The sequence below is a fragment of the Lepidochelys olivacea genome, assembly GCF_965140295.1.
Source record: "Lepidochelys olivacea isolate rLepOli2 genome assembly, chromosome: 3".
Taxonomy (NCBI): domain Eukaryota; kingdom Metazoa; phylum Chordata; order Testudines; family Cheloniidae; genus Lepidochelys; species Lepidochelys olivacea.
Genome location: NC_140413.1, coordinates 139,789,739 through 139,817,404, shown reverse-complemented (window position 1 = coordinate 139,817,404; position 27,666 = coordinate 139,789,739). Strand labels below are relative to the sequence as shown.

General features: G+C 41.9%; 1 protein-coding gene across 1 annotated transcript in view; it reads right to left on the bottom strand.

Moving 5' to 3' along the window:
* Nucleotides 1–27,666, bottom strand: part of WDR64 (WD repeat domain 64) — a gene marked incomplete at its 5' end in the record, with an annotated part of 135,385 nt that overhangs the window by 57,038 nt on the left and 50,681 nt on the right. Inside the window, one exon of the mRNA XM_084624940.1 lies at nucleotides 19,134–19,273. Coding sequence (XP_084481066.1) covers nucleotides 19,134–19,273 — 140 coding nt within the window. The remainder of the gene's footprint in view (nucleotides 1–19,133; nucleotides 19,274–27,666) is intronic.

Genomic DNA, 27,666 nt, shown 5'->3' with positions numbered 1-27,666 from the left:
CTCTCTGCAACCGGAAAGAAGGACCTAAAAAGGCACTGTTTGCACATTGACTTGACTATTGCAAAAGGACAGTGCCCTGAAACTTGTGGAAGCCACCCATAAGCATAAGGTCATGATAGGAACAGAAACACTAAGAAAAAAAGAAACCAACAGAGTTAAAAGCACAAATATCTAGGACAACAGGAGTAGAGCTCATTTCCAAATGCTTTTCTGATTATTATATTAGATACTACACATAGGCACCCTATAAAAACATACAACAGATTAGACATAAAGCATTTTTTCTTGATCTCTTTCTGCTCACTGTAGGGATATAATTTTGTAAAGCTTTTAATGACATGCTATATAATGAGGTCATCAATAAATTATAAGGAAATTACTTGCAGCCAGTATTACCTCAGAAGTGACCCAAACCATCATTTTATGTGAAACTCAAATTCAACCATCCCCAGGATGTTATTAATTTAGAAACTTCTTTGACTTTTAGGGAGAGGGCAGATTAAACTTTCATTGAAGTCAGTATGAGCTCTAAAGTAATTGCTCTTTAGTTCATCTCTCCTAGTGTCAAGAAATCAAATCTGACAGGAAGAACATTTAGAAAAACAAAAACATGACATCTGTCAACTTCACAAGGAAAAGCAGTTAGGATCAAATTTATTATGGATGACTCAGAAGAATTAGCACCTTATATTAAAACTGCTCTAAATATGATGCCCTTTGAAGACTTAAGACAGTTGTTGGAAATGCTACTTTTACAAACTTACTATTAGATAAAGTTTAAAATGTCTCTAGATTCTGCACTAGAGCACCTTCAGTCTGAAAACCTGATTACTTAACAATTTAAGCCTCTCAACACCTCTGTGAGGTAAACACAGTAAGTATTCTTTCCATTTTGCAGCTTGATAAACTTCTGCACAGAGACTCCTATCCTCAAAAAGGTATTTCAATAGAAGTTATGAAGCTAAATACCTTTGAGCATCTGGGCCAGAGAATTTAAGTGACTTCCTTAAGGCTACATAGCATGTTGGCATTAAGAGTCTGATGTAGAATCCAGGAGTCTCGACGCCCTCAGTTCAAGCACCATATCATACTACTTGCTTCTTTTGAAAGTTTGTTTTTAAATGTTTTGGCACCATGTGGTGTTTTCTGGGTACAATGTGTAGGCAGCAGCTCTATACTTTAAGAGAACCCTGATTCAGTTAGAAACAGTCTTCACCCATGATAAACTCAGCATCTAAAAAGAAGTGCATCACAAGTGACAGTAAGCATTTCTTCAAAAGCTAACTGCTTATACATTCAGTTAAGAACTATTCAGTATTTTTAACATTATAAAAGCATTAAGGGAGTTTTTTATTTTATTTTTCAAATTTAGAGGGTCTCTTGGTTTGGAAAACATTGCTAAGAAGAAAAGGCAGCCAGAATTTAGAACCTGGTGTATTTGATAGTAAAATAAAAGTAGGCAGTAATATATGCGGAGACTGAAAATATTCAAGGTTATACAAGATTAGAAGGTAGAATGGAATTCTCCTGCCCTGGGAATGGATGTGAAGGTCATTGGAAATTTCCTGCATCACTAAACAATCTAATTGGTGCCTGAAAAAAAAAAACAAAAAACAAACCAATTCTTATAGAATTCCAAGGTTTCTGGAGCAATTATAGAAGGGGGGAGGGTCAGAACCTGGTTGTGTATTAAAATTGTGCTGGTTACATCAGACATCATGAATGGTTATACAGAAGCCTACTTGGGAAATGCAGGTATAAAGGAAATGTCAACTGAAGATTTAATTTGTTTTGAGGAAGAGTGTGTTGATCTGAAGAATTTTTCATTCAGACATGTATTTCTCCGAGATAGTATAGAGGCCAGAGGACCATGTCAATTGTATTTACTTAACTCTCCCCTCAAGAAGACTACAGAAATTGGAAAGTTAGATGAAGACTAGTCTAACATTTCAGGTTATCTACTTGGGGTTTTGGTAAACACATGCAACTTCAAAAGCTTTGAGGAGGAGCAGTAGAGGGAAATAGCAAGGCAGAGAGAAGACTTGCAACAGGAAATTTGTGTGAGTGGAAAAATTTATGAAGCTGACTCAACTGGATCAGCAAAAATGGAAAGTCAAAATGGGAATGAAAGTGTTAGAAGTTAAGGCAATTCTGCAGGAAGAATTCCCAGCATTGTGTGGAAAAGTAGTGGAATCACCAGAATACCACAGGAAACAACTGGAATAACTGAAGAACTTAAATCATCCAAGAGCAGGAAGTTAGGGAATCACAGTAGTGATTGAAAAGAAATCTGCTGCAGATAATAAAGAGAAAAAGGTATAAAACCTTTTCATAAACTCCGGTTTCATGTATGTCTGTGCCAAAGGCTGTAGAATAGATAAAATCAAACTGAAGACAGGTCGGCCTGGTATTCCCATGAACTCCTCAAATTAAATTGTAAATGGGAGTACTGGAAAGCTTCTAGTGAAGGTGCAATTTCCATCCTGTGTTATACAGACAGATGTCAGACTAGATAAACTAAGGCCTTTCTGGCCTTAAAAAACAAACAAAAACTCTATGACTCCTCAGGATGAAGGGAAGACAATCTTTATACCTGTTGGGAAAACCTAAGTTGCTTTATGTCTGCTGGCTGAGTCTGAGGTATTATCTACTTTCAGCACTGTGCTTTATGCTAACAAGTCAGACAATGAAAGCAAGGAAAAGGCAAGCCCTGCAAGACTATTCTCCTTCCAAGCCATATGTTAACTCTGGAAACCTGCTATTTCGGAGTCTGAATATTAAATCATGCAAATCCATATGTAACTGGACAAAGAGCTCATATGAGGTGCTTCACTATGGTCACCAGAGGGAAAAGGATCACAGCACACAGCTTGAGTACCAGCATGGCATAAAGACAAGGGTTCTTCTAGAGGAAGACAAAATTTAAAACCAGATAACAAATCAGATCTAGTGAAAGCCAGAAAGCACAGCAAGGCACACTGTTGGAGATGTTTAGGGACTCATTTGCCAAGGAAGTGACCATTGGTTACAATGCATATCCCCATGAAGGAGAACATATTTTCGCTAGTGCAGCACAAAGGCCATTGAAAAGTAATGCTTCTCAACCGCGAGCACTTACACAGAGACAGCCAGAATCCTGGTGCTTCAGCTCCACAGCCCCATTCCAGCAAAGCCTTGACAACATTAAGTGTTTTGCTAGACTAGAGCTTAACAGGGGGTGGGTGTGCCATCAACAGCACTACGTAACCCAGAGAGGATGTGGCTAGGCATGGTGGGCAACCCATTGGCACACAACCCTGGACTATAAAAGGGTGCTGCTCCTCCCCTCCCCTTAGAGCTCCAGGAGGCGTTGTGTGTACCTAAGTTCACAAAATGCCTCCAAGACCTGAATCAAGTTGGTTCTGCATCTCCCTTTAGCGTCAGTTGCTTTATAAGTCCTAATACTGCCCCTAGGAGAGAATTTAGTTTTATATCACATCCTTCACAAAACTTTTTACGGTAATAATTTAGTAATAGGAATGAATGAAAATCAAATACTTTTGTGCGGGCTCCTTGCTTGCCCTGTCTCCAATCTCCGTATCATGTGGAGGGAGTATAGTGATTTAAATGAGACAGCAGAAGCTCAGGCAACAGCAGAACAGCATTCATAAATCTTTCTTGCCTCCCTCCCCCTGCTTCACCTTGATTCGTTCTCCATCCTGTGGCAGTGAGCTGGGGAGATTACGCAAGCAACCGTTTCACATGAGTAACCTGAACACAATGTGCCACAAGCACTCCTGAGAGACGTATGCCACTGCTGTGTATTTACACACGTGCATGAACTCGTACACGACAAGCGTTGACAGCAGGCAAATGCGAGCACATTTACTGTGGACTTTAGGAGGTGACTAGTGGTAATTGCCATAGGGACAGTTATTCATAGTAACTTTGCAGTTCTAGTTATATATTAAAGAACTTCTCCTCACACACTGACATGCTCCAACTGCCCTTGCAACTTATGTGCATGCATCCCTCGTGATAAAATGCCAGTAGGCTCTGCCCTGTGAAAAAGGACACACACAAAAAAAAACATTAAAAAACACTGGGGAGGATTGGGAGAAAGGAGAAGGGTGACTGCTTCAACTCAAATGTATCTGAAATTAGCAAACTTTTTACTTCAAGCTGTTTCCACCAAAGTTGCAGGGCCTGTCTCTATTTATTTTAAACATCTCTAGAACATTTGCTTAAGCTAAGGAGAAAGGGGTGTCTCTGTTTGCATGTCAACGGGGCTGGTCATCTAAGCACTGAAACTGATACACTTCTTCCAATGTGCTTAAAAGAGTACCCACAGTGCTATGGCTCCTGTACGCATCCCAGACCCTGACTCATCTCAAGTATTGGCAATGGTGGTAGCTTGCGAGGATAAGAGAGAGGCAAGACCATCTTGCCTCATCCTCAGACGTGTCCAGCATTTGCTGATCAAAGAAAAGGTTATTAATCTGCTGGGTTTTTAAGGGGGGAGGACGTGAAATTGCAGGGACCCTAGAGGACCCCCCCTAAGAGCCCTACTAAAAGCTCAAGAGTACTTGACAAACTTCCTTTTTATGCTTTAAAATTCCCATCAGCCCGGTTATAAGTTATATGAAATCAAAGTGATTTTAATTAAGGGACATTAGAGTTACTCTAAACTAATCTTGCCAGGATCTTTAGAGTTGAATGATGCTACAGGACTTCATCAACTACACAAATGAGGCTCACCAAAATCCAGCCATCTCTGGGGCAGCACGAAGCAGTCATTCTTCCCCATTCACCATATAACACATAACACAGAACCACTGAAATGTAGGGCTGAAAGGGACCTCGAGAGCTCATCTAGTCCAGTCCCGTGCACAGAGGCAGGACCAGGAGACATGAAGAATAAAAGCTGCTTTTAGGCTGAAGTGTTGATCCCCCCCAACCCCCGCATTATTGCATGGCTCAATTGTCTGAAAGTGTTAATCGAAGACTATAGAGACATAGGGACGTGAGGTTCACAAAGAAGGGAGCGGCATGATATGTGTGACCAGTGTCAGAGTACTCAAAGGGCAGAAAAGGTCACTATGCATCAAGCCGAGATAAAGCTGCAGTTCTGCTTACCATGGTGTTTAACAGAGTAAGTTATCTGGAGAGAATGTAGTTGTCTCTCCTGTGATCCTTGAAGGTGATCTAGCCCAGGTATTGCAGCTCTAGCTAATTACTAGACGATGCAGGAACAAATTGTTGCCAGTGGGTTTACTCAGGAGGCTAAGGAAAGGAGGATATAGCCCTAATATATTCAGCAGTTGGCTCAGCAATTAATGCCTTATGAAATAGATAATTTGGTGAAGTTCAAGATTGTCTATTACATTTCGGAATCAAATACCAAACTAGTAGTATCATCATACCAGGGTACAACCCAGACTAATGAGCAGCTGTGACCCCTGCCCTGCAACCTTGGGTTCCTTACAATGCCTTGCTGAAGTAGCTCCCACCTGGTCTGATCACCAACAGCCTTCCAGTGTGCAAACCACACCTTGAGTGTCTGTGTGAACTGCAGCCGGCCAGCTACACCCTGGCTCTCATCAGCTTCAGTTATACTGTAGCGTGACCCCAACACCCTTCCGCCCCCGAGTCCCAGATTTCCCCCCAGAAACATATGTTATGTACTGCCCAGCCCTCTCCTAGACAGTACAAAAATATGTTAAGTCTGTTATTCCTTAAAGGGAATAATATGCCAGTTTATGATCTCAAATAATTATTTAGACACTTCAATTTAAACACACTGGATTAGATAAAACAGTAAAATATGTTTATTAACTATGAAGAGAGATTGAGTGAGTCTACAAGTACATAACATAAGAACAGCCATACTGGGTAAGACTAATACCTAACAAACTATATCAGATTTAAGCAAAAAGTTACTCACCATATGCTTTCAGCAGTTTTACTGACCAAACCCTATAGATTAGGACCCCTCCCCCAGAGTCTAATGAATGTTTCCTTTGCTGCTTCAGGTGTGGTGATTGTGATGGGCAGCGGGTGGGGAGTGCCTTGGGCTGTTTGTCCCTCCTTTTTATGGTTTCAGTCCCTCTCTTGAAAAACATTTTCTACTGGGCACTAGGAGACAAAGGGTCTCTGTGGAAGGATTGTCCACTGCTAGCTTCTTACTTGTTTGAGCTTTCTTTGTGTCCCTTCCTGCCTGATGACTATTTAATTCTTAAAATGCAAATTAGGCAGAGCACACACTCCTTTGTTTAGGACAGACCTATTTGCCAACCTCAGTTTGGACAGAGTTGTGGGGTTTGGAACATGTGTTAATAATGCGATACAAGGAAATCTTATAACTTCACATACAATATTGCTACACATTTTATCAGGACAATGCTGACCAGCAAATTATGAGTTTTCAAATGATACCTTACTAGACTTGACCAATGCAAAATTACTACAAGTGTGTGTAAGGTGTGAACACAGGAGTATTGTCACAACCTGCTTCACAGGCACCAGTATAAATGGATTCCTATCTCTGGATTATGGAGTTATGCTAGAGAGAAATCAAGCAGGGACATAGGCAATGTGAATCTAATAGAACCTGCTGGCTTATTAGTGGGTACTGGACCACTACTCCAATTGAGATGGACGGAAAGGATCTAGCCAGTGGGGGAACTGGTTACACAGTTCTGAATATTGTCAGTCTAGGGCTTCATAATCCGTGATGGGCAGGAAAAGAAATAGCCTGATGTCTCAGGAGATCAGGGCTCAGCAGACCCAAGTGTTGTGTTGGAGAAGAAAGTATTACGCTCAAAGATGACTGGGGAGGGAAGGCTGAGTAACAAGAGGCCTAAGAATTGCCATCAATTTCTTATTAAGCAAGTGTGAAGAGTTCACAACTTGGACCTACTGTTTGAAGCTTTTTGCACATTCAGGAAGACAACACCGTATTCACATTTGGAAGGCTCCCTCTCCCTTGCAAATCACACAGCCATAAGTTCTAGAAAGGTGTTTAAAAAAAGAAAGCTTAGATTCTGGAGCTCAATTCTGTAGCCGCAGAGTTGTGGAAACCCCAAGGATCTGAATAAGAAGCTAGATAAGTTCCCATCTATTTCATACTTATATACTTAATCATCACATGCCTGTCCAGAGTCTGAATATCTGCTGGATCACCACTATTAGAGTCCATAAGAGGAAACACTGCATTTTTGAAGGTACCTGTTAAATTGTTTAACATACGAGCTAATACAGAGATTTCCCTCAAGCCCTGCAGTCACACACTGGCTCTAGGCATGCATTTCAAGTATATGTTATATAAATAGGAGAGATGTAAAGCAGATACATGTGCCAAAATATATACTTTTCAATTAACTCCAGTTCCTTTGTGGGCTTTGCACCTTCCGATGGCAAACTAACCAAGAGGCTGGATAGCTTGCATATTAGAAAAGGGCGAGGAAAACTAAAAGCAGGAAAATTGAGCTTTTGATCTAACTTACTAAGAACAAATATTCAGCATTCTTGAAGCACTAAATAATCCAGACGTGTGAATAAACCCCTAAATTTCTAAGGAAAACATATAGCTATAAATAATTGTTATGAAACCTACATCAGCAAGGGAAGGATTAATTTTGATTCTCTAAGCAGTATATGATAAAATACATCATGGAGTTACATAATTTCCATGAAAGGACTATAATAAATGGATGACTGGATCAGTTGTCCCAAATGTCTTTGTTCCAATTATCTTGATTACATTTAATGGTATTGATATACAGTACACTTCAGTACAATCTTGGATTAGATTTTTAGTTAATGTAACATCATGCTTACAGCTCAGCTGCCCTCATATTTTGGGAAGATCCAATGACTACATTATGAATACATCCTTAAAAGAATGACATTTGACTTCAAAGTAGGTTAGAGTAAGTGTCAACACTAATCCTCTGAGGCAAGGATGCACACAGCTCCATCTAGCTTTTCAGAAGACAGGAGGCATATGTGACAACCTCACATGGCATGCACTGTGGCATCTCAGAGCAAGCTTGGCATTAAAGGCATTTAGATAGAGGATACTGGACTTCAATAACATTAAGGTTTGAGTGAACCAGACCAAAGCCATGCCATACTAATGTTAATCAAGATAATGAAGTACCATACTTCCTATCCTTCCCCCACCAGAACACCTAGGGTTCTGCACAAACTGGTCAGTGATAATTAAAACAAAATATGCATGATGGACTCTGCTTTCCCTGTTTTTTTTAACAATATATTTGATTTTGTGCCTATATGAGAAGCTGTGTGATGCAGATTGAAGAAAAGGCAATGTGCATTGGGAGTCAGATTTTGCCATGCCCCAAAGCAGATATGCAAGAGATCAACACCCCTCCTCCTCCTCTTCCCTGTGCCACACCCCACCGACAGCCTCTTAGGGAATGTCTACATGGCAATTAGAAACCCATGGCTGGATTTGGCTAGAGCCATATCCTGCTCACCTCACTCACCCAAGTAGCCCCAGTGGGTCCCTTCCATGGTTTAGCCCACTAGAGCCAATGGTGTTACAAAAGGAAAGAATATTGACCCGTTGAGTTCAATAGATTACTGAGGTGGGTAGGAGAAGAAGGTTTTAGCCCTTAGTTTTTAGCAGCCTGATGTTTAAAATTAAAGCACACAAAATCAGCCAAGTGTTTATATTCCCTGGACCCCGCAATGAGTAAAAGAAAGAATGGAGTAGTTGTCTCCTAAGAAGTCTTCAGTAAAAGGGCCACCATGTCCAAGCACATTCACTGATTTTACTGCACTTGTTTTCAGAGCACACAGTGAAAGATCACTTTTCATATCATCCCTCCACCACATGCTTTAATTCAATGGCTCCTAACCTAGTAGTCTCAATGCAACATTGGTGGCTGTTATGTTTACAGCCTACAGAGAACTTGGATAAACCCATAAATATTCTTGCTGGTACATTGAAATACAACATAATTTATCGTTCTGAATTTTAAGAAGTAAACACATAGGAACCAAAACCAGAAAGAGAAGAAACAGGCTGCTCCCCAAGCAGTGAGATATTTCCCTTCCCCCACCCCTTAAGTAAAGCTGTCCCATTTCAGACAGGCAGTCTGTTGACTGACTCAAACCCAAATCACCTCAAGGCAAGCAGGGCAGGAAATCCCTCACACTTAAGGTGATAGCTTGTCATTTTTTAAAATGAGTTTCCAATATGCCACGGGGGCCATCTTTGTGGTGGGTGGTTTGGTCCTGAGCCAACTGAGCATTCTAGACATTTTGTAATGCAAAAGAATGACATTTTGTTATTTGGTTTAGCTTCAAGATGTCAGAAGAAAACAGTAATGGGCAAAATCTCCATATCGAGGGAGAGTCCATGCAGAGTTTGGGCACCAAGTTGGGAAGGAAGGAAGGAAAATATTGAAGAAGAGAGACATACCTTACACAGTATTGCTCTGTCTAGGTTGGATCCCTGCTTCTCTCACCAGCTATTCCAACCTCATTACCACTGTCTGCACCCTAAGATTGCAAGGGCTTTTTCTTTCTTCTGTAATTTTACTTTATCACCCCCATCACTTACATAATTGCTATTTAGGCCTTGATTCTGCAGGGTACCCTATGTGCCTGTGCAGAGCCTTATTAGCTGCGAACATACAGCCTCATAGATCTCAAAACATGTTACAACATGGTAATGCACTATCCCCTGTTTCCAGATGGGGAAACTGAAATAGAGAGAAGTGACTTGACCAAGGTTACACAGCAGGTCAGTGGCAGGGCCAGGAACAAAACCAAGTGCACTGGACTGGGAGTCATGAGTACTATCTATTGGACCATGCTGCCTCTCTTTAAAAATGTAACTGGCTCAAGTGTGATTGCACAAGAGTCTCGACATAGCCTGGGCTTTGTGTGGGGGCAGGGAGTGGAGTGGAGTGCAGTGCAGGCAGGTAAAGCAGCTGAGATGTAGGGGTGGGGTTGGCAGTGGGATGTCACAGGGTTAGTGTGGGAAGGTGCAGCACCCAGTAGGGGTACTAGTCACGTAGGTACAGGCAGGGCATGATATGGGAGTTCTAGGTTTGGAGGAGTTGGGGACATGGTGGTAAATTGTGAGTGAGGGGTAGCAGAAGTCAGTTCAGTGAGACTGCATTGGCCTGGCAGGTTTGTACAAGAGTTGGCAAAGTACGAAAAAGAGAAATGCCCTCAGGTATCTGACATGGGCAGGTATGGCCCACACAGGATATGGTTACACACTGCATTTGGGGTTTGATCCCATGACTATTTGTCACTGCTGTCCATTCCTGAAGTCACAGGGGATTAATTTAGGGGCAGACAGACCACAGGGAACAGTTGCCACAAGGGAATAAGGGATCATGACACACGAGTACAGTCAGCTCAGAAAGAAGTATTTCATCTCCCAGGGCCAGACAGCCCCAGTGCAGACCTATCTGGAGCCTCCTGGGACTGAGCTACTGACTGCTGAGGAGCTGGATGATTGGTTTATGGTGAAGCTTCAGGACTACAGAACCATTCCCAGTGCGTGGGTGTCAGGTACATTCTCTTGTCTCTGTTGCACAGAGTATCCTGCAGAGTTTACTTATGTTAATTTCTTAAACTTTCGACAATTCTTGCTCCTGAAAACTGACTTCTACAACAACCAGTGTCAAAATCTAGTTGTTTGTGTGTAGTTTGTGGGACTAGGAGATGGTTGGGTAGATAAACAGAGTCAGAAGCATTATACATATTTGCAAAAAAATAAAAATAAAATTGTCATTCATTTTTTAAGGCATTTAAATCCCCAAATGCTTAATCAATTTTCTTAATATACTTGATGCCAATAAACAAACAAATCCCATGTATTTGAAAGCATACAGGTCTTAAAAGGGAATTCAATGGGAAAGTGATTGCAACCATAGCCCCTATTCCTACCATGTACAAATGGACTGTTACACCCATGCATTGTATATTGCGGAATCAAGGCCTTTAATTATGGAAACAGTATCACCTCTCTATAATTAATTCCAGGCCCAACTATGCTTCCACTCAAGTCAATCAGAGTATTTGCCATAGATTTCAGAGGCAGAGGACTGAGCACACTTTAAAACACTAAATATATTAATTAATTACAATTGCTAAAAGAGTGTTCTGCCTATATAGCCCTCAGCACGGTAGATTAATAACCTTTATGCTGTGTGTTCTTGCCTTTGGCTTACAATGCCTAATCCATGTCATGGCTCATTATCTACCCGTATATCCTGAAGCAGCAAGGTGTATCACTCAGCTGTAATTCTGAAGTCTGAGGTAGCATTTCTTCTAGAAGTATATATGTACTATCAGAATCTCCCTTCCATAAAGAGGTTTTTTAGTAAGTGTCCTAAGATGTTGATTCTGTACTTGAATGAGCCATTTTGTTTTCTATTCCAATTTCTTTTAGATGTAAAAGACCAGATATAAACTCACTGTAAAACATTATCTCTCTCATTCTGTTCTTGGTAACTCTCAAAAACTATATTAATATTGGGAATTCCATGCATAAAATCAAGAGGAAAAATGTTGCAGCCATTTTGAAAAACCATTCACTGCACACCAAACTGGGCTAATGGCTTCTGTGGAGTCGGTTCAGACAATGAATTAAATACATTCATACTGATAAGCCGTACAAAAAAGATTGCAACATTTCCAATAGTTACGTATGAGTTTGCATGTTATATATGAGGCATAGTGATAGACCTTAGGAAAACTTGTAGAGGAAAGTTGCTGCAGATGGCTCGTATGCTTACGGTGAATATCTGGACAAATAAAATTTGGGAATTAGATAAGGTACATCTACACTTTCATCGGTGGTGTGTGGAGTATAGACACCGCATGCCCAGCTAGCACAGTTATAAATAGCAGTGTAGACAGTGTAGCACAGCTGAGGTGAGAGTGCCTGAGCCCCTAATATATTTATTTAAAAACATTTCTATATACACAACTAATAGTTTCTGTCTATATAAGTGACCCCACTTGGTCTAACAGCAAGGATTGAACCTTGTACTTTCAGCACTAAAAGCTTGAGCCTCTCTCATTTTAGCGAAATCCATTAGTGAGTTACACATAATTTGTATTTCACTCACATTTTACTTATGAAGATTTTCTAGAATACATTTACATCGTCACACACCCCCATGTGACAAATTCTTATTTGTATTCACAGGCCAATGAACAACGAGAGCAACTGCTTGGCATTCAGTTGGACTGTCAACAAAGTAGACTAGCCACATCCTTACAATATTTGTATTTTTTGTATAGAACTAAATATATCTGGATTCTCCCTAAGTGTCTCTCTCAACCTCCTACCCCACAAACCTCACATCTTTTCAAAATGTAACTAAAAATGAACTTAAAGGGAAATTTATCACCATTTTAATTAAGCTACTGGATAAATTATCCCCAGATGTCGAGTCTCCAATTGGCAGACAAAAAGCAATGATATTTAATATTATGTATCTCACAATTACACACAAAAATTCCTCAGCTGATTTTTCTTAAGGTACAGAGATCATGGAATGATAAAATACGCAAGTGAATTAGTGATCAGTGGGTGGCAAGGTTATACATATGATGCAAATCCAAGAAAACAGCCTTTGGGAAAAGTCAGGAAAAAAAAAGTCTCACGCTATCAGGTACAATTTCAACACTAGAAAACGGCTTTCATTTCATCAGCAGGATGTAGCAACCTCTTACACCTTCTATCAGAAATAATTTCCAACCAACAAGCCCTCAGGCTTTTGGCAAAACTGGTTATGTAGCTTTAAAAAAAACAAAAAAAACCCCAAAAACTTGCCTGCTGTTGATTTATTTTCATTCCATTTTTCTTAAGACAGATGTTTGCTAATAATTATATCTATCACAACTATCCCTAAGGTACCCAAACATTGCCCAAATGAGGATTACACAGACAACATTTGGTATCCAGGCACTCAACTTTCACTTAACAGCAGATTGTAACCACTCATCTTTAATATAGAATTATACTGCATAGAGACTACAGAACTAAACCAGGACCCTGGAGCATTGCATGATGGGATTTGTAGATGGACTGCATCTCTGTACTGAAAATGGAGTGGACACAGACCACATTATACATATTCAGGCTAGCTTTGATCCATCAGTCTCATTTCGGCCACCTATGAATTACGTAGTCATTCAATACAGTTGTTAATAACTTGGCACTCCAGCCTTGAAAACACGTCTCCCTTTCGATATCATTTATTAGGTGGGAACTTTACCTATTGTGCAAGGTGTCGATCCTGCAAACTCAGCCATGAGTAATAGTATGCATTTGAGTAGTCCCATTAGCATCAGATAGATTACTCGTACGTAAAATTAAAATATGCGTAAGTACTAGCTAGATCAGAGCCTAAGGGAGTGTCATGAAGTAGCTGAACTGAGGTATGAGTGAGCAGTTAGATTTTTCCTTTTGGAAGAACTGAAGGAATACTCTAGTGGAGAAATAATTTGCTAGTGACACATCGGCTGATCCTGACTCTAAATAGATAAGTCACATAGGTCTTATGGTACAAGTCTAAAAAGCTTGAAAGAATAGGTGACCTCTCATAGAGAAGTTGAAAAAACATCTAATAGATTTTATAAAAAAGTAGGACACATTCTCTGCAGAGAATTTACTATCTAACAGCCCATTTACACTCTACAAACAGCAATGTCAGAAACTCAGGTATAACATGGTGGTGCCAAACATAGTTAAAACACACTTCAGTCTTGCAGCGTACACTAGAACTAGCCATCATCCCAAAGTACACTAATGCCTAGGGCAGAATGGCCTATGCATTCTGAGGACACAGTTAAAACACAGTTTGCTCCCATCTACAAAGCAATCAAACCACCTTTTAATCTGTCTGGCAGCCATTGCCATAGGAGGATGAGAGAGTCAGAGGTTGTCTCCCTATTGCTTTTTTTGTCCTAACATGAAATGACCCTGCTGCAGAGAGTTGTCACATTGCAAGTAAGAGCCCAAAGACCAGTACCAGGCAGCCGGAGTGTAGGAGGTACCAGCAACTTGTGGGCAGAGGTGAAAGTAAGCCGGTACAGCGTACCGGCAAGAGCCAGTACGCTATGCCGGACCAGACCGGCTTCCCCAGGCTGGCGCTTTAAAGGGCCCCGGGCTCCTCGCAGTCACCAGAGCCCCGAGCCCTTTAAACCGCCACCTGAGCCCTGCTGCTGGAGCCCCTGGGGTAGCGGCGGCAGGGCTCCGGCCGCGCTTTAAACGGCCCTGGGCTCCAGCTGCTGCAGGGAGCCCCAGGCCCTTTAAAGCGCCCCCAGGGCTCTCTGCAGCGGCCAGAGCCCCCGGGCCCTTTAAAGCCCCCTCCGAGCCCTGCTGCCGGAGCCCCGGGGTAGCAGCGGCAGGGATCCAGTGGTGATTTAAAGGACCCGGAGCTCTGCTGTGGTAGTGGCGGCCAGAGCCCAGGGCCGTTTAAATCACCCCTGAGCCCTGGGGCTCCCAGCTGCCTCTGCAGCTGAGAGCTCTGGGGGTGATTTAAAGGCCCTGGGGCTCCGAGCTGCAGCCGGAGCCCTGGGGCCTTTAAATCTTGATTTAAAGGGCCCAGGTATTTAAAGGCCCCGGCTCTTCTGGTTGAGGCCACACCCCCTGCTCAGGACTCCTGAGTACTGGTAAGTCCTTTAAGTTACTTTCACCCCTGCTTGTGGGAGAGGTGCAGGCATGTTGGTAAATCTCAAGAGGTATTGCCTCAGGTGGCTGATGGAGTGACAGTGCTGGGGAAATAGTGTTGAAAATGAATGCTTTCTCCCGATATTCCTCAAGCTAAATTTAAGCCAAAACCCTGTAAAAGTCCATATTACAATGAACGTTTGATTACTGGGCATGCAGCATTGCAGCCTGAAAGTACAGAATTGGGTCCAAAGAGGGAAATATTTTTAACCAAGTTTTGAATTTCTCAACAGCACCATGTTTGAAGGCTATTCTTTCCCATGTACCCATCAGCACAGACTTATTGGTTATTTTACAGGCTATTTCTCTTGGCTTATTATGGAGTTTTTATTAACTTTCTATTAAAGAATTTGTGTGCTGTGTAAAAAGAGGCTTCAAAGAAACATAAAGACAAGCCGGAGGCACTGGAGAAACGTTTTCTCAAATGTCTGACAAGAAAGGCAGATGGCAGCTGAAGGCAGATTTCAAGGCTGTGTTGTCAATATTGGGTTTAATAGCCATAGAAACTAGAAGGCATGCAGCTTTAGATACTAGTGAACTCAGCCTACCTCAACTTGTGGAGTGGGGGAAACGGAACGTGTGTATGAAACTCCAGACAAAATTTGGTATTTGTCATCTGCGGAGGTGACAGTCTGGTCCCATTAAAGCCAATGGCAAAATTCCCATCAACTTCAGTGGTGCTAGGATTTCACTCAGGTGATTTAGAAATAATAAAATGCTATTAATCAAAAGGCAATGTAGAAAGCTGGAGGGGGAAAAAAGGAAGATTTGTAATTGCAGGAGGAAGGCACTAATGTTATTATAGAAGTGCTCAAAGACAATACCTTGTTGCACCAAAAGCAAGAGGCAGTGCAGACTGCTCAGTGTGGCCAAAGTCTAGGCAATTTGGGCAGGTTGAGACACTAACCATTCAGGGTGGGTTTTCACAAAAAAGAAAGCAACAGAACCTAAAGGGAAGATAAACAGTACTGTATTTTTGAATAGTACAGTTTTTTTCTAAGAAGGGACCTGGTGCCTCCTATGTGAATTCTGATCTTTCTCACCTTCCTTTATATTAGGGAGGAGTAAAGGTCAGGGTTGCCTCATACTTTCAGATTTCACTAGCTTCCCCCTTGTTAGACTTTCTGAATATTGTCTGGAAAATTGTAATTGAATGTTCATCTATGCGGAGAGGCAGATTAACCTCATCTTCCCAGCTGTAATCTCTTCAGAAGGAGACTGATTCTCCTTTCTATATTGAAAGAAGTCTTTCGAATGGGGGAATTAATTTAAGAGGGATTCTAAGGTGCCTCTTGTGGCTCACTTTTGTTTGAGCTAAGGACTATATCATAAATGGAGGTCTGCAGACAGGGTGTCATTTATTTGCAAAGGAAAAACATCCAGGGAAACAAGCCCAGAAGAGAAAATTAATCACCTTAAAGAACGAGCTTGTGCTTTTTAGAATATATGCAACTGTCTTGTTTCCAGCCAGTATCATTTGCTGTCAGTAAAGGACAGTAATGGACTTTCTGAGTCTGATGGTAAGCTTTAGTGTTGGCACAGCTTAAGGTTTCTGGAAGAGATGCTTGTTTGGCTCAGATGAAGATATAACGTTGAATCAAAATCAGAAACAATAGGGTTCATCTTACTAACTCTCCAAGAATTATACTGAAAAGGCCCAATCCTGCTCCCTTTGAAGTCAATCAGTAAACTCCCATTGAGTTAAATGAGAGCGGGAACAAACCTAACATTTTTACTTTTGATTTTTTGATGGCTTTTCCTGTGAGAGTTCCAACTTCTATAGCCAGCATGTAACATTTGACATCAAAAAGAAGGTCTGGTTTTCACTTAATCAATACTTTGATCCATTAATCCCTTTCAAGTTACTTTCTTTAGATCTTGCCATTACAAGGTCCACTCTTTGTGAAGGACTTCATACCAAGTGGCAACTCATGATGTATTCTTTATTTTCCTCTCATTCCACCACTAATTAACAGATCAATACATAGGAGGCTAAGAATTAGAGCTGGTTGGGAATTTTGCATCAGAATTATTTTCTGAAAGAAAATATAGTTTTCACAAAATCAAAAACCTTTCATGGGAGAACTTCAATTTTGCCAAAATGTTGATTTTCCATTGGAAAAATTGAAACAAAAGATTTCATTTTGGGGGGGTTCAATCCAAATTGGAATATTTTGATTTGTTGAACCCTTAATTCTTTGTCAGCTCAATATTCAATTGCATTTCCCTATTGTGCCACATTGCCCCATGGGAATCGTAGTTTGAGCCCCCATTCCCTCCTATGGGCTGTGCTCCTGGAAATACTACAGCTCCCATGGTGTAATACGAATTCTCCTCTGACTAAGCTGTGTGGTACTTCATGGAAGTCATGTAGATGTAGGCGCATCATAGAAGACATAGTCCCACCAGGGAGGCTGGCCCATAGGAGATAATGGGGGCCCCCAGGCAACCTGAACTCCCACAAGTCACTTGTATATTAGAACCTCGAAGATATGAGCATCAGAGTGACAGACTGGCTGGTCAACCAGACACCAAGTGAAAACAAAAGTAACCAATCAGGCAGCAGCAGATCCCTCCCGCCCCCCAAGCAAATATTGTATTGTGCCTTTATTACATCTTAAAGGTAGGCACATCTGGGCTGCCTATCTAATGTTGAACTGACTCAAAACAAAGCATTCCAGGTCCATTCAACAAACCAAAATGAAAATATTTTGATTCAGAAAGTCAAAATGTTTTGTGTTGATTGAAAATGGAGAAAAACATTTTCACATTTCCAAATTGAAGTTTTTCAGACTATTTTGTTGTGTGAAAACTTTTGGTCTCAACTTTTCATCTCCAGAGCAAAAGTTGAAATATTATAATTTCCCAGAGGATGGAATTTCTGAATTTCACTCACCTCTACTATGAATATTTTAGGCTGACAACCCTGTGAGGCATAATCCACAGGTCTGAGGACAGGACTGGGAGCTAGGAATTTCTGAGTGCTAATTCTACCTCTAACATGGCTTCCCCTCTCTAGCCTTGGACAAATCTCATTGCCTCTGCCTCCACTTCACCGAGTGTAAAATGGAAAGAAAGTTTGTTTCTAAGTCTCATGTGTGTGGTTTGTAATGTTGTCTAGTGACCTGATTCTGCAAGGATTTAAGCATGTGCTTAATTTTACATGGTGTGAGCAGTCCTGCTGACTTCAGTGGGACTACTAAGAGTGAGTAGAGCATAAGAATAGCCATACTGGGTCAGACCAAAGGTCCATCTAGCCCAGTATCCTGTCGTCCAGCAGTGGCCAATGCCAGGTGCTTAAGTGATCCATCCCATATCACCCATTCCGAGCCTCTGGCAAACAGAGGCCAGGGACACTTCAGAGCATGGTTTTGCATCCTTGCCTATCCTAATAGCCATGGATGGACTATCCTCCATGAACTTATCTAGTTCTTTTTCTAACCCTGTTGTAGTCTTGGCCTTCACAACATCCTCTAGCAAAGAGTTCCACATGTTGACTATGCATTGTGTGAAGTATTTCCTTTTGTTTGTTTTAAACCTGCTGTCTATTCATTTCATTTGGTGGCCCCTAGTTCTTGTGTTATCAAAAGGAGTAAATAACACTTCCGTATTTACTTTCTCCACACCAGTCATAATTGTATAGACCTCTATCATATTCCCCCCTTAGTCGTCTCTTTCCTAAGCTGAAAAGTCCCAGTCTTTTTAACCTCTCCTCATACGGAAGCCGTTCCATACCCCTAATCATTTTTGTTGCCTTTTCTGTTTCTTTTCCAATTCCAATATATCTTTTTTTGAGATGGGGTGACCAGATCTGTATGCATTTATTTCTACCTTTTGTTTCCTATATTTTAACCAGTTACTGATCCATAAGAGGACCTTCCCTCTTAACCCACAACTCCTTCCTATACTTAAGAACTTTTGGTGAGGGATCAGGTCAAAGGCTCTCTGAAAATCTAAGTATACTATATCCATTGGATCACCCTTGTCCACATGCTTGTTGACTCCCCGCAAATAATTCTCGTAGATTGGTGAGGCATGATTTTCCTTTACAAAAATCATGTTGACTCTTCCCATCGTGTTGTGTGTCTGATAACTGTTAAAGAACAGAATTAAGTTAAGTTAAACATGTTAAATTCTCTGAGACTATTTCCTGGAGTCCCATGGGAGGCGCCGGGACTCCTGCGGCCTTGGTTCATAGTATAAAATAATTTGAATATTAAAAAAAATTACATATTTCATTGCAGAAAAGTCCTTTATGAGCCATGTGTAAGAGTTTAGTACATTGTGTACAGTGTAAAATACTCTAATAAAAATGTGATAATTAAAACCTAATACCATCAGCAGAGGTAACTCAAAGTGTAACTAACTTTACAAGCATTCACAACAGTGGTTTTCATGAAGTTAAGGGACAGTACTTTACCTTTGCAGTGGAAAGGCTAATAATGTGCTGATCTTTTTCATTTGTGACAATCTCCATGACACTAAATAAGTGTCCCAACAGCTTCCCCACTGGTTTGGTGTTTATATTGGGATGCCATAAACGGAGAACTTTATCATCACCTGTGAACAGAAAATATCCATGGCCCATTCTGTGTCCAACATGCAGACTATCGCAAAATAGATTCTGAATAAACAGCCTAGTTTTTTAAAAATGGCTGCCAGGACTGCAAACACAAATCCTGCTTCAATCTTTGTATTTTTCATACCAAGGGCTTGATGCTCAGTTGCCTCTAGACCCCGTTACACTGCTTAAAGTGTAATTAACTCACTCTTTAAGGCCCTTTAATGTTGCCAAAGTGGTGAAAAGGTGTAAATGAGAATCAAGCCTTTTGTACCCATCTGATGTTTGCACACAATTTAGGAAGCCACTTTTGAAATTTGGTCCTCATATTATATAGTAGTTTTTTCCTGCTAATTATTTCAAACATTTCCAGCAAAACCCAAAGCAACACCAACACACCTGGATTTTGGCTCAGATACAAACCCCAACACTTAAACCAGCTGCACTGAAAAGTTTGCTATTTTTCACATGCCTTTAAAGAGAACCTGGGCCCAATTTCAAACAGACATTAACATATTTATGGTGTGGCATCAAAATCATACCAGATTTATGGCTTTATTAACAGTTAAATACTGAGAAGCCTTTAGCACCATATAAAAATCAACGTAGCCCTTCCTAAATAGCTTAAGACACAAAACCAGTTACAACTTGATAGTTATCACTAAGTTTTACTTGGTCACTCCAAACTTGAAGCAGAACTCAGAGAGCAAAAACACATGGATCAAAACTGGAGGACATTCACCCGAACCTCAGAACCAAGTCAGCCAAATTTCACACAGCTTTATTTGTTATTTACTTTGAGAAGTATAATCTTAAAGCTTTTTGAGGAAGAGACTGTACAGATGCATTGTCCTTTAGACCTGGGCCATTCAGAGTATAAACTAGTGCCTCTCCCAACCTGCTCTACAAACACACTACACAGAACAACAACTCAAGTCACCCTTTGCCTGGATTTAGTTCTATTAACAAAGAAAACAAAAAAAAATAGATGTCAGCTCAAATCTTCTTAGGGTTCTTCTCTGAGGATCACTGCATTCTCTCCCCAGAGAGCCACTCCATTCCTTCTTTATACCTAGGTGGGGCAATAAGTCATCTGCCTTAGTGAGCCAAAAGAATGCATATAAACCTTTTACAGCTGGATCAACACTTAACCAGGTGGCAAGCACTGTCAGGCTATAAAAATATAATGACTGGTCTGCTGGAGTATTCCAGTGCATTCATTTCAGCATTGTTTGAAATAATTCACCAAATTGCTAAATTATACAAAACAATCCGGATAAGAAGACACACAGTTTTAAAGTTAAGTTGGTTTAAAGTTTTTGGGAAAATACATAAGTTTCCTAGCAGATGGAACCCAATAAAATGCAAATCACAGAAGACATATTCTGGTCCATAAGAAATCAAAAGGGGACAAAAAATCTGCCATCTGGTAATGAATCAGCTGTGTTTCAGCTGTGGCTTTTTAGAGCTTAAATTAGGCCACTATGGGTTTGTTACATCATACTGGTCCTTTCTCCAGCCTTTCACTGCCTTTTAGTTAGAGTGGGGACTAGTAGAGAGGGATCAGTTCTTGACTAGGTTAGTGTGTAAATTTGGGTAAGGAAAGCAAGGCCAAGGAAGGGCATCTGTTAAAATGGAGAAGAGAATGTAACTTTATAAATGATTTTCAGATAAAAGGTGCTGTGCATGTGGAAAACAGTATTTATCATTAAATTTGTAGGTCCAGTTAGGAGACACATGAAGAGATAAGTCTGTTCATTTTTCCGGGTTCATCAGGGAACCGTCAGATCTTAGCTGTCAGTGTTACTAACCACTGGTATATAATGCAATGATGTGGTCACACAAATGACTGTAATTACCCCTTTCCCTTTAAGTCACCACATAGCTGTGCTCCACTATCTAGGATTTCATGTTTGAGAAGTTAAGTCTCTTGTCTTTAGGCACAAAATGTGAACCAAGAATAAGGGCAGCTAGTTGTTTTCAAGGAGGGAAACAGTTGCTGGGGAGGAAGTCAATCCTCACCACTGAATTTAAACTGGTCCCCACCCCACCTCCCACCAATGGGGAGGGAAAGAGGAGATGCCACTGCTCCCCAGTACCAAGGACACCCTCCTCATGTTTTTGAACGTCTGCATCGATCCCACATGCATCTGCCAAAACCCAGCTTCCCTTCCAGGGTGACCTCTCTGATGGAGCAATGTGACCACAATACCAATATTTGCAGTATATAGGGAATCTGAGAGCACTATAAAATAAACAGATTTGAATATCAAAACACCACAAATTATTACTTGTATTATGGTAGTGCCTAGAAGCCCCAACCTAGACTAGGGTCCTGTCACGGTTCCTCCCCCACTCTGAACTCTAGGGTACAGATGTGGGGACCTGCATGAAAAACCTCCTAAGCTTATCTTTACCAGCTTAGGTCAAAACTTCCCCAAGGTACAAAATATTACACCTTGGACTGGCCGCTACCACCACCAAACTAATACTGGTTACTGGGGAAGAGCTGTTTGGACGCGTCCTTCCCCCCAAAATACTTCCCAAAACCTTGCACCCCACTTCCTGGACAAGGTTTGGTAAAAAGCCTCACCAATTTGCTTAGGTGACTACAGATCCAGACCCTTGGATCTTAAGAACAATGAACAATCCTCCCAACACTTGCACCCCCCCTTTCCTGGGAAATGTTGGATAAAAAGCCTCACCAATTTGCATAGGTGACCACAGACCCAAACCCTTGGATCTGGGAACAATGAAAAAGCATTCAGTGTTTTACAAGAAGACTTTTAATAAAAAATAGAAGTAAATAGAAATAAAGGAATCCCCCCTGTAAAATCAGGATGGTAGATATCTTACAGGGTAATTAGATTCAAAAACATAGAGAACCCCTCTAGGCAAAACCTTAAGTTACAAAAAAGATACACAGACAGAAATAGTTATTCTATTCAGCACAATTCTTTTCTCAGCCATTTAAAGAAATCATAATCTAACACATACCTAGCTAGATTACTTACTAAAAGTTCTAAGACTCCATTCCTGTTCTGTCCCCGGCCAAGACGACTACAGACAGACACAGACCCTTTGTTTCTCTCCCTCCTCCCAGCTTTGAAAGTATCTTGTCTCTTCATTGGTCATTTTGGTCAGGTGCCAGCGAGGTTACCTTTAGCTTCTTAACCCTTTACAGGTGAGAGGAGCTTTCCCCTGGCCAGGAGGGATTTCAAAGGGGTTTACCCTTCCCTTTATATTTATGACAGGTCCCATCATATTAGCTTTTGGCCACTCTCACATAAATTTCTACCCCAAAGTGCTCATAGTCTAAATAGACGAGGCAGACAATGGGTTGAAGAAATAAATGTGCTGCCCATTTTACAGATGGGAAACAGAGGCAGAGAGAGACTAAAGGTCAGTTTTTCCCAAGTGCTCAGCATCTGCAGCTATTGCCAGATTTTAAAGAAAGCTAGGCTCCCATTAGGCACATGCAGTGCCCAGAAGCGCCCATTGTTCTTAGTGGGAATTAGCGACCAACTAACAGCATTTGAGGAGACTTTGAAAAGCACAAATGGCTGCAAGGTGCCCCTCTCCCACTGATGGCCAATGGGAGATAGGCAAATAGTTGCCATTTGTGCCTTTACAATTCTCCCTCTATGCCAAGCTTCATCAGAGAAATTACCCAATACACCCTTTTAGTTAATTTAATAGTTCTTTTGAAAAATACAACCCTTACTAGACCCAAGGTCACACAGTCAGTCAGTAGCAGAGCTAGGCTTTGAACCCACTGTTCCCAAGTACTAAGACAGTACCTACTGTGACGAAGTTCCTCCTCTGCCTTGGTGGGTCCTGCACTCATTGGCGGATTTTGCTCGCCTCAGAGATTCACAGTAGCCCTCAGTTTGGCCACTTTCGTGGCTCAAATCTGCCGTTCACTCAGATAACCTCATCACTGGCCAGCATGGGGAAAAGGAAGGAGAACAATCCCCACAGTCTCTGCTGGTCCACCTAGTGGGTCGGGAGATAGGCCAGGGACCTTCCCCTCTGGTGGGACCCACAGTCCAAGTCAACTCCTCCTGTATCCAATAGGGCCATGGGGGGAACCTGGGCCGGGCCCACCCTGTACTCTGGGTTCCAGCCCAGGGCCCTGTGGATCACAGCTGTCTATAGTGCTTTGTGTAACATCTGTGTGGCAGCTACAACTCCCTGGGCTACTTCCCCATGGCCTCCTCCCAACACCTTCTGTATCCTCACCACAGGACCTTCCTCCTGATGCCAGATAGCATTTGTACTCCTCAGTCCTCCAGCAGCATGCCCTCTCACTCTCAGCTCCTTGTGTGCACCTCACTAACTGGAGTGGGAGTCTTTTTAAACCAGGTGTCCTGATTAGCCTCAATTAATTCTAGCAGCTTCCCAATTCACTACAGGTTTCCTAATTAGCCTGCCTGCCTTAATTAGTTCTAGAAAGTTCCTGAGTGTTCTGGAATAGTCCCTGTTATTTTACCGTGTGAAAAGGGACCTGCTTAACCTGGAACTAATGTATCTACCTTCGACCACTCTTTTGTAGCCATCTGGCCTGACCCTGTCACACTACTTACAAGACCAGCCTTCCCTAGAGAGTGAACTGCTTGTATTTGAGTTCCTTAAAACTTCCATTTTTGAGTTTACTGAGTTCTGCAGCTGAAGTTCCAGTTGGCTGCAGCATCAGGGACCTTGTTGTAGGTTTTAGGTCCATCTTGCCATAAAGTAACAAGAGGCCTTGTTTATAATGTGTTCAGGAGCAGAGCTCTCAGCCTGCAGATTGCAGGAGGACAATCCTGAAGCACTTACATGAGAGGAAAGTGATCAGGAACAGTCAGCATGGATTCACCAAGGGAAGGTCATGCCTGACTAATCTAATCACCTTCTATGATGAGATTACTGGTTCTGTGGATGAAGGGAAAGCAGTGGATGTATTGTTTCTTGACTTTAGCAAAGCTTTTGACATGGTCTCCCACAGTATTCTTGTCAGCAAGTTAAAGAAGTATGGGCTGGATGAATGCACTATAAGGTGGGTAGAAAGTTGGCTAGATTGTCAGGCTCAACGGGTAGTGATCAATGGCTCCATGTCTAGTTGGCAGCCGGTGTCAAGTGGAATGCCCCAGGGGTCGGTCCTGGGGCCGGTTTTGTTCAATATCTTCATTAATGATCTGGAGGATGGTGTGGATTGCACTCTCAGCAAATTTGCGGATGATACTAAACGGGGAGGAGTGGTAGATACGCTGGAGGGTAGGGATAGGATACAGAGGGACCTAGACAAATTGGAGGATTGGGCCAAAAGAAATCTGATGAGGTTCAATAAGAATAAATGCAGGGTCCTGCACTTAGGACAGAAGAACCCAATGCACAGCTACAGACTAGGGACCGAATGGCTAGGCAGCCGTTATGCAGAAAAGGACCTAGGGGTGACAGTGGACGAGAAGCTGGATATAAGTCAGCAGTGTGCCCTTGTTGCCAAGAAGGCCAATGGCATTTTGGGATGTATAAGTAGGGGCATAGTGAGCAGATCGAGGGACGTGATCGTTCCCCTCTATTCGACATTGGTGAGGCCTCATCTGGAGTACTGTGTCCAGTTTTGGGCCCTACACTACAAGAAGGATGTGGATAAATTGGAGAGAGTCCAGCGAAGGGCAACAAAAATGATTAGGGGTCTGGAACACATGACTTATGAGGAGAGGCGGAGGGAACTGGGATTGTTTAGTCTGCAGAAGAGAAGAATGAGGGGGGATTTGATAGCTGCTTTCAACTACCTGAGAGGTGGTTCCAGAGAGGATGGTTCTAGACTATTCTCAGTGGTAGAAGAGGACAGGACAAGGAGTAATGGTCTCAAGTTTCAGTGGGGGAGGTTTAGGTTGGATATTAGGAAAAACTTTTTCACTAGGAGGGTGGTGAAACACTGGAATGCGTTACCTAGGGAGATGGTAGAATCTCCTTCCTTAGAAGTTTTTAAGGTCAGGCTTGACAAAGCCCTGGCTGGGATGATTTAATTGGGGATTGGTCCTGCTTTGAGCAGGGGGTTGGACTAGATGACCTCCTGAGGTCCCTTCCAACCCTCATATTCTATGATTCTATGATTCTACAGGAATGAGGGACTCTGGCTGATAGCAGCCTTCAGTGAGTGGGACAGTAGATCAGGTGTCACAGACAGAGCAAAGAGCACCCCAATTGTGTCTACCTTCAGAGTTCAATATGAAAAAAATAATGCTTTAAGTGACAGTGGATGGGGAACAGCAGACTGCCTCTGAGCAGGAAGAGTGCCCCTCCCATTACATTTCTGAAGATGAATTGGAATGGGGCTTTCTAACACCACTACTCTTTATGCTCTGACAGTGGCAGCAGACGAAGGACAGGGAGGAAGAAGTGCAATCTGTATCCAGGGCCCCAACACAGAGAGTTGCATGAGGCTAAAATCATTAATGTCTATTATGCCCTCTGGTATTACCATGAAGAGCAAGTGCCACAGAAAAGCCTATCAATAAAATCCATTCAATGTTGTTGTGTTTGCTTAAGTGCAAGGGGGTTTGTTTATTGCTATTTTCAATTGGTCAGTTAGTTTTAGATCTTTTGTGTTGCTTATGTTAAATAATAAGATTGATTTTTGGATTGATTTTTAGGTTGTTCTCTCCCCTTTTCATGAACTACTGCTGTACTGATAGCTGGTACTGAAGAGATATTTGCTATCACCACTGCTACAGCAGAGTTATAGAAGCTCACCAGAACACTGGGAAGAATGATTAGTTCTCTCAATGGTCCAGTTATGCTTCTAGGATCAAATACCCTGACATGAAATGCACCAGGATTAAGCTCATTCGTAAGAAAAGATGAGCTGGGAGGGGATGGATCAGATCGCCAAACTTTAGCCTGGAAATACCTAGACTCCATGGAACCAGTGGTTTGTATCCCAGCAGGTTCAATTCAGCTCTTCACGCTTCCAAGTTACATGAAATAAAGAAGAGCGTGGCTTTCATTGATGAGACCTTAAAAACAGAGCTGTTTGTTCTAGTTGGATGTTAGAGATCCCCCAATACTTTAAAACTATGTCTACCCTGGAAATTGGACAAAACTTTTGTCTTTCAGAGGTGTTAAACCCTTCCCCCCAACAGACAAAAGTTTTGCCACAACAAGTGCCAGTCTGAACAGCGCACTCTCCTGCCGACAACGCAAATGCCGCTCGTGCGGGGTCAACTTTTTCTGTCAGCAGGAGAGCCAACAAACAGCAGCTACACTGCACGACTTTTAGCGGCACAGCTGTGGCGACACAGCCATGTCGCTAAAAGCTGCGTAGTGTAGACGTAGCCTTAGTTAGGCCCAATGTCCTTGGCCAGAATGTCTCACTCCCCTACACTGTTGTTCAGTTTGCATTGCATTGTTTATCCTTCTGTTGCTACTCTTCTCTGAAGAGGTGTCTGCCTTAAGTGATTTCAAATGTCTGTACAGTGCTTTGAGATTGCATTGCTGCAGCTGTGCCCATGTACCGCGTCTAGTGCAGACGAGCCATAAGATACAATCCCAGTCAGACTGTATGGCAGTCCTAGCCCATGTTGTGTCTGTGGTGCTCACTGGACTGTCCTAAAGAGCTGTGAAGTCTAGGGTTAAACTTTTGAAGTGGTAAGTGTGCCCCACTAACGCGAGTCATATGCCTGTATCCTGATGCACTTGTCTGAAGATGGATCCCTCAAAGGCTGAAGGGTCAGACATTTAACTCAATGTAATAAGTTAGGTAAAGTATTTTAATATGGCATTGTTCAAGACTTGGATGTCAAAGAGCTAGCTGGGAAAGGAAGTTGCTATGGTACTATAGCCATTCTAGAAGCCAATCTGTGTAGCTCCAAGGGCATATAGCACTGGAAAGTTACCCAAACTAAATTTAAAAAAAAGAAGTTTTATACTTCTCCAAAGCCATGACTCTAGAGCCTTTGGGGGACACATAAAAGGAATAATCCTTTTGTTGTGCCTTCCATGTTTTCTGTACCTCTTTGTACAAAAATAAGCTCTTCTATCTAGGAAGTGAAGATTGCAAATTCAAAATTATAAAATATTTGTATTATTTAACTGTATCATGATCATTGGATGGGGAGTTAGAGTGCCAGTGTTCTGGGGAGGGACAGTTATTGACAGGACACCAATAGGAATAGGGAAGTTAGCCTGAAGCAACTAAGCCACGTGGCCAGAGCAGTTCACAGGGTTTAATGAAGTTCCACTTGTTCAACTTAGATTGCATTCATCTTCACTCTTTGTGAATGAAACAGTAACTATTTAATCAGCCAGCTGTGGCTAACATTTCAACATAGGGTCTTCATTAGAGCCTAAAAAGTGTTCCTTCTTTTGAGGAGGAAGAGCCTCATTGATACCAGAGTTTCAGGAC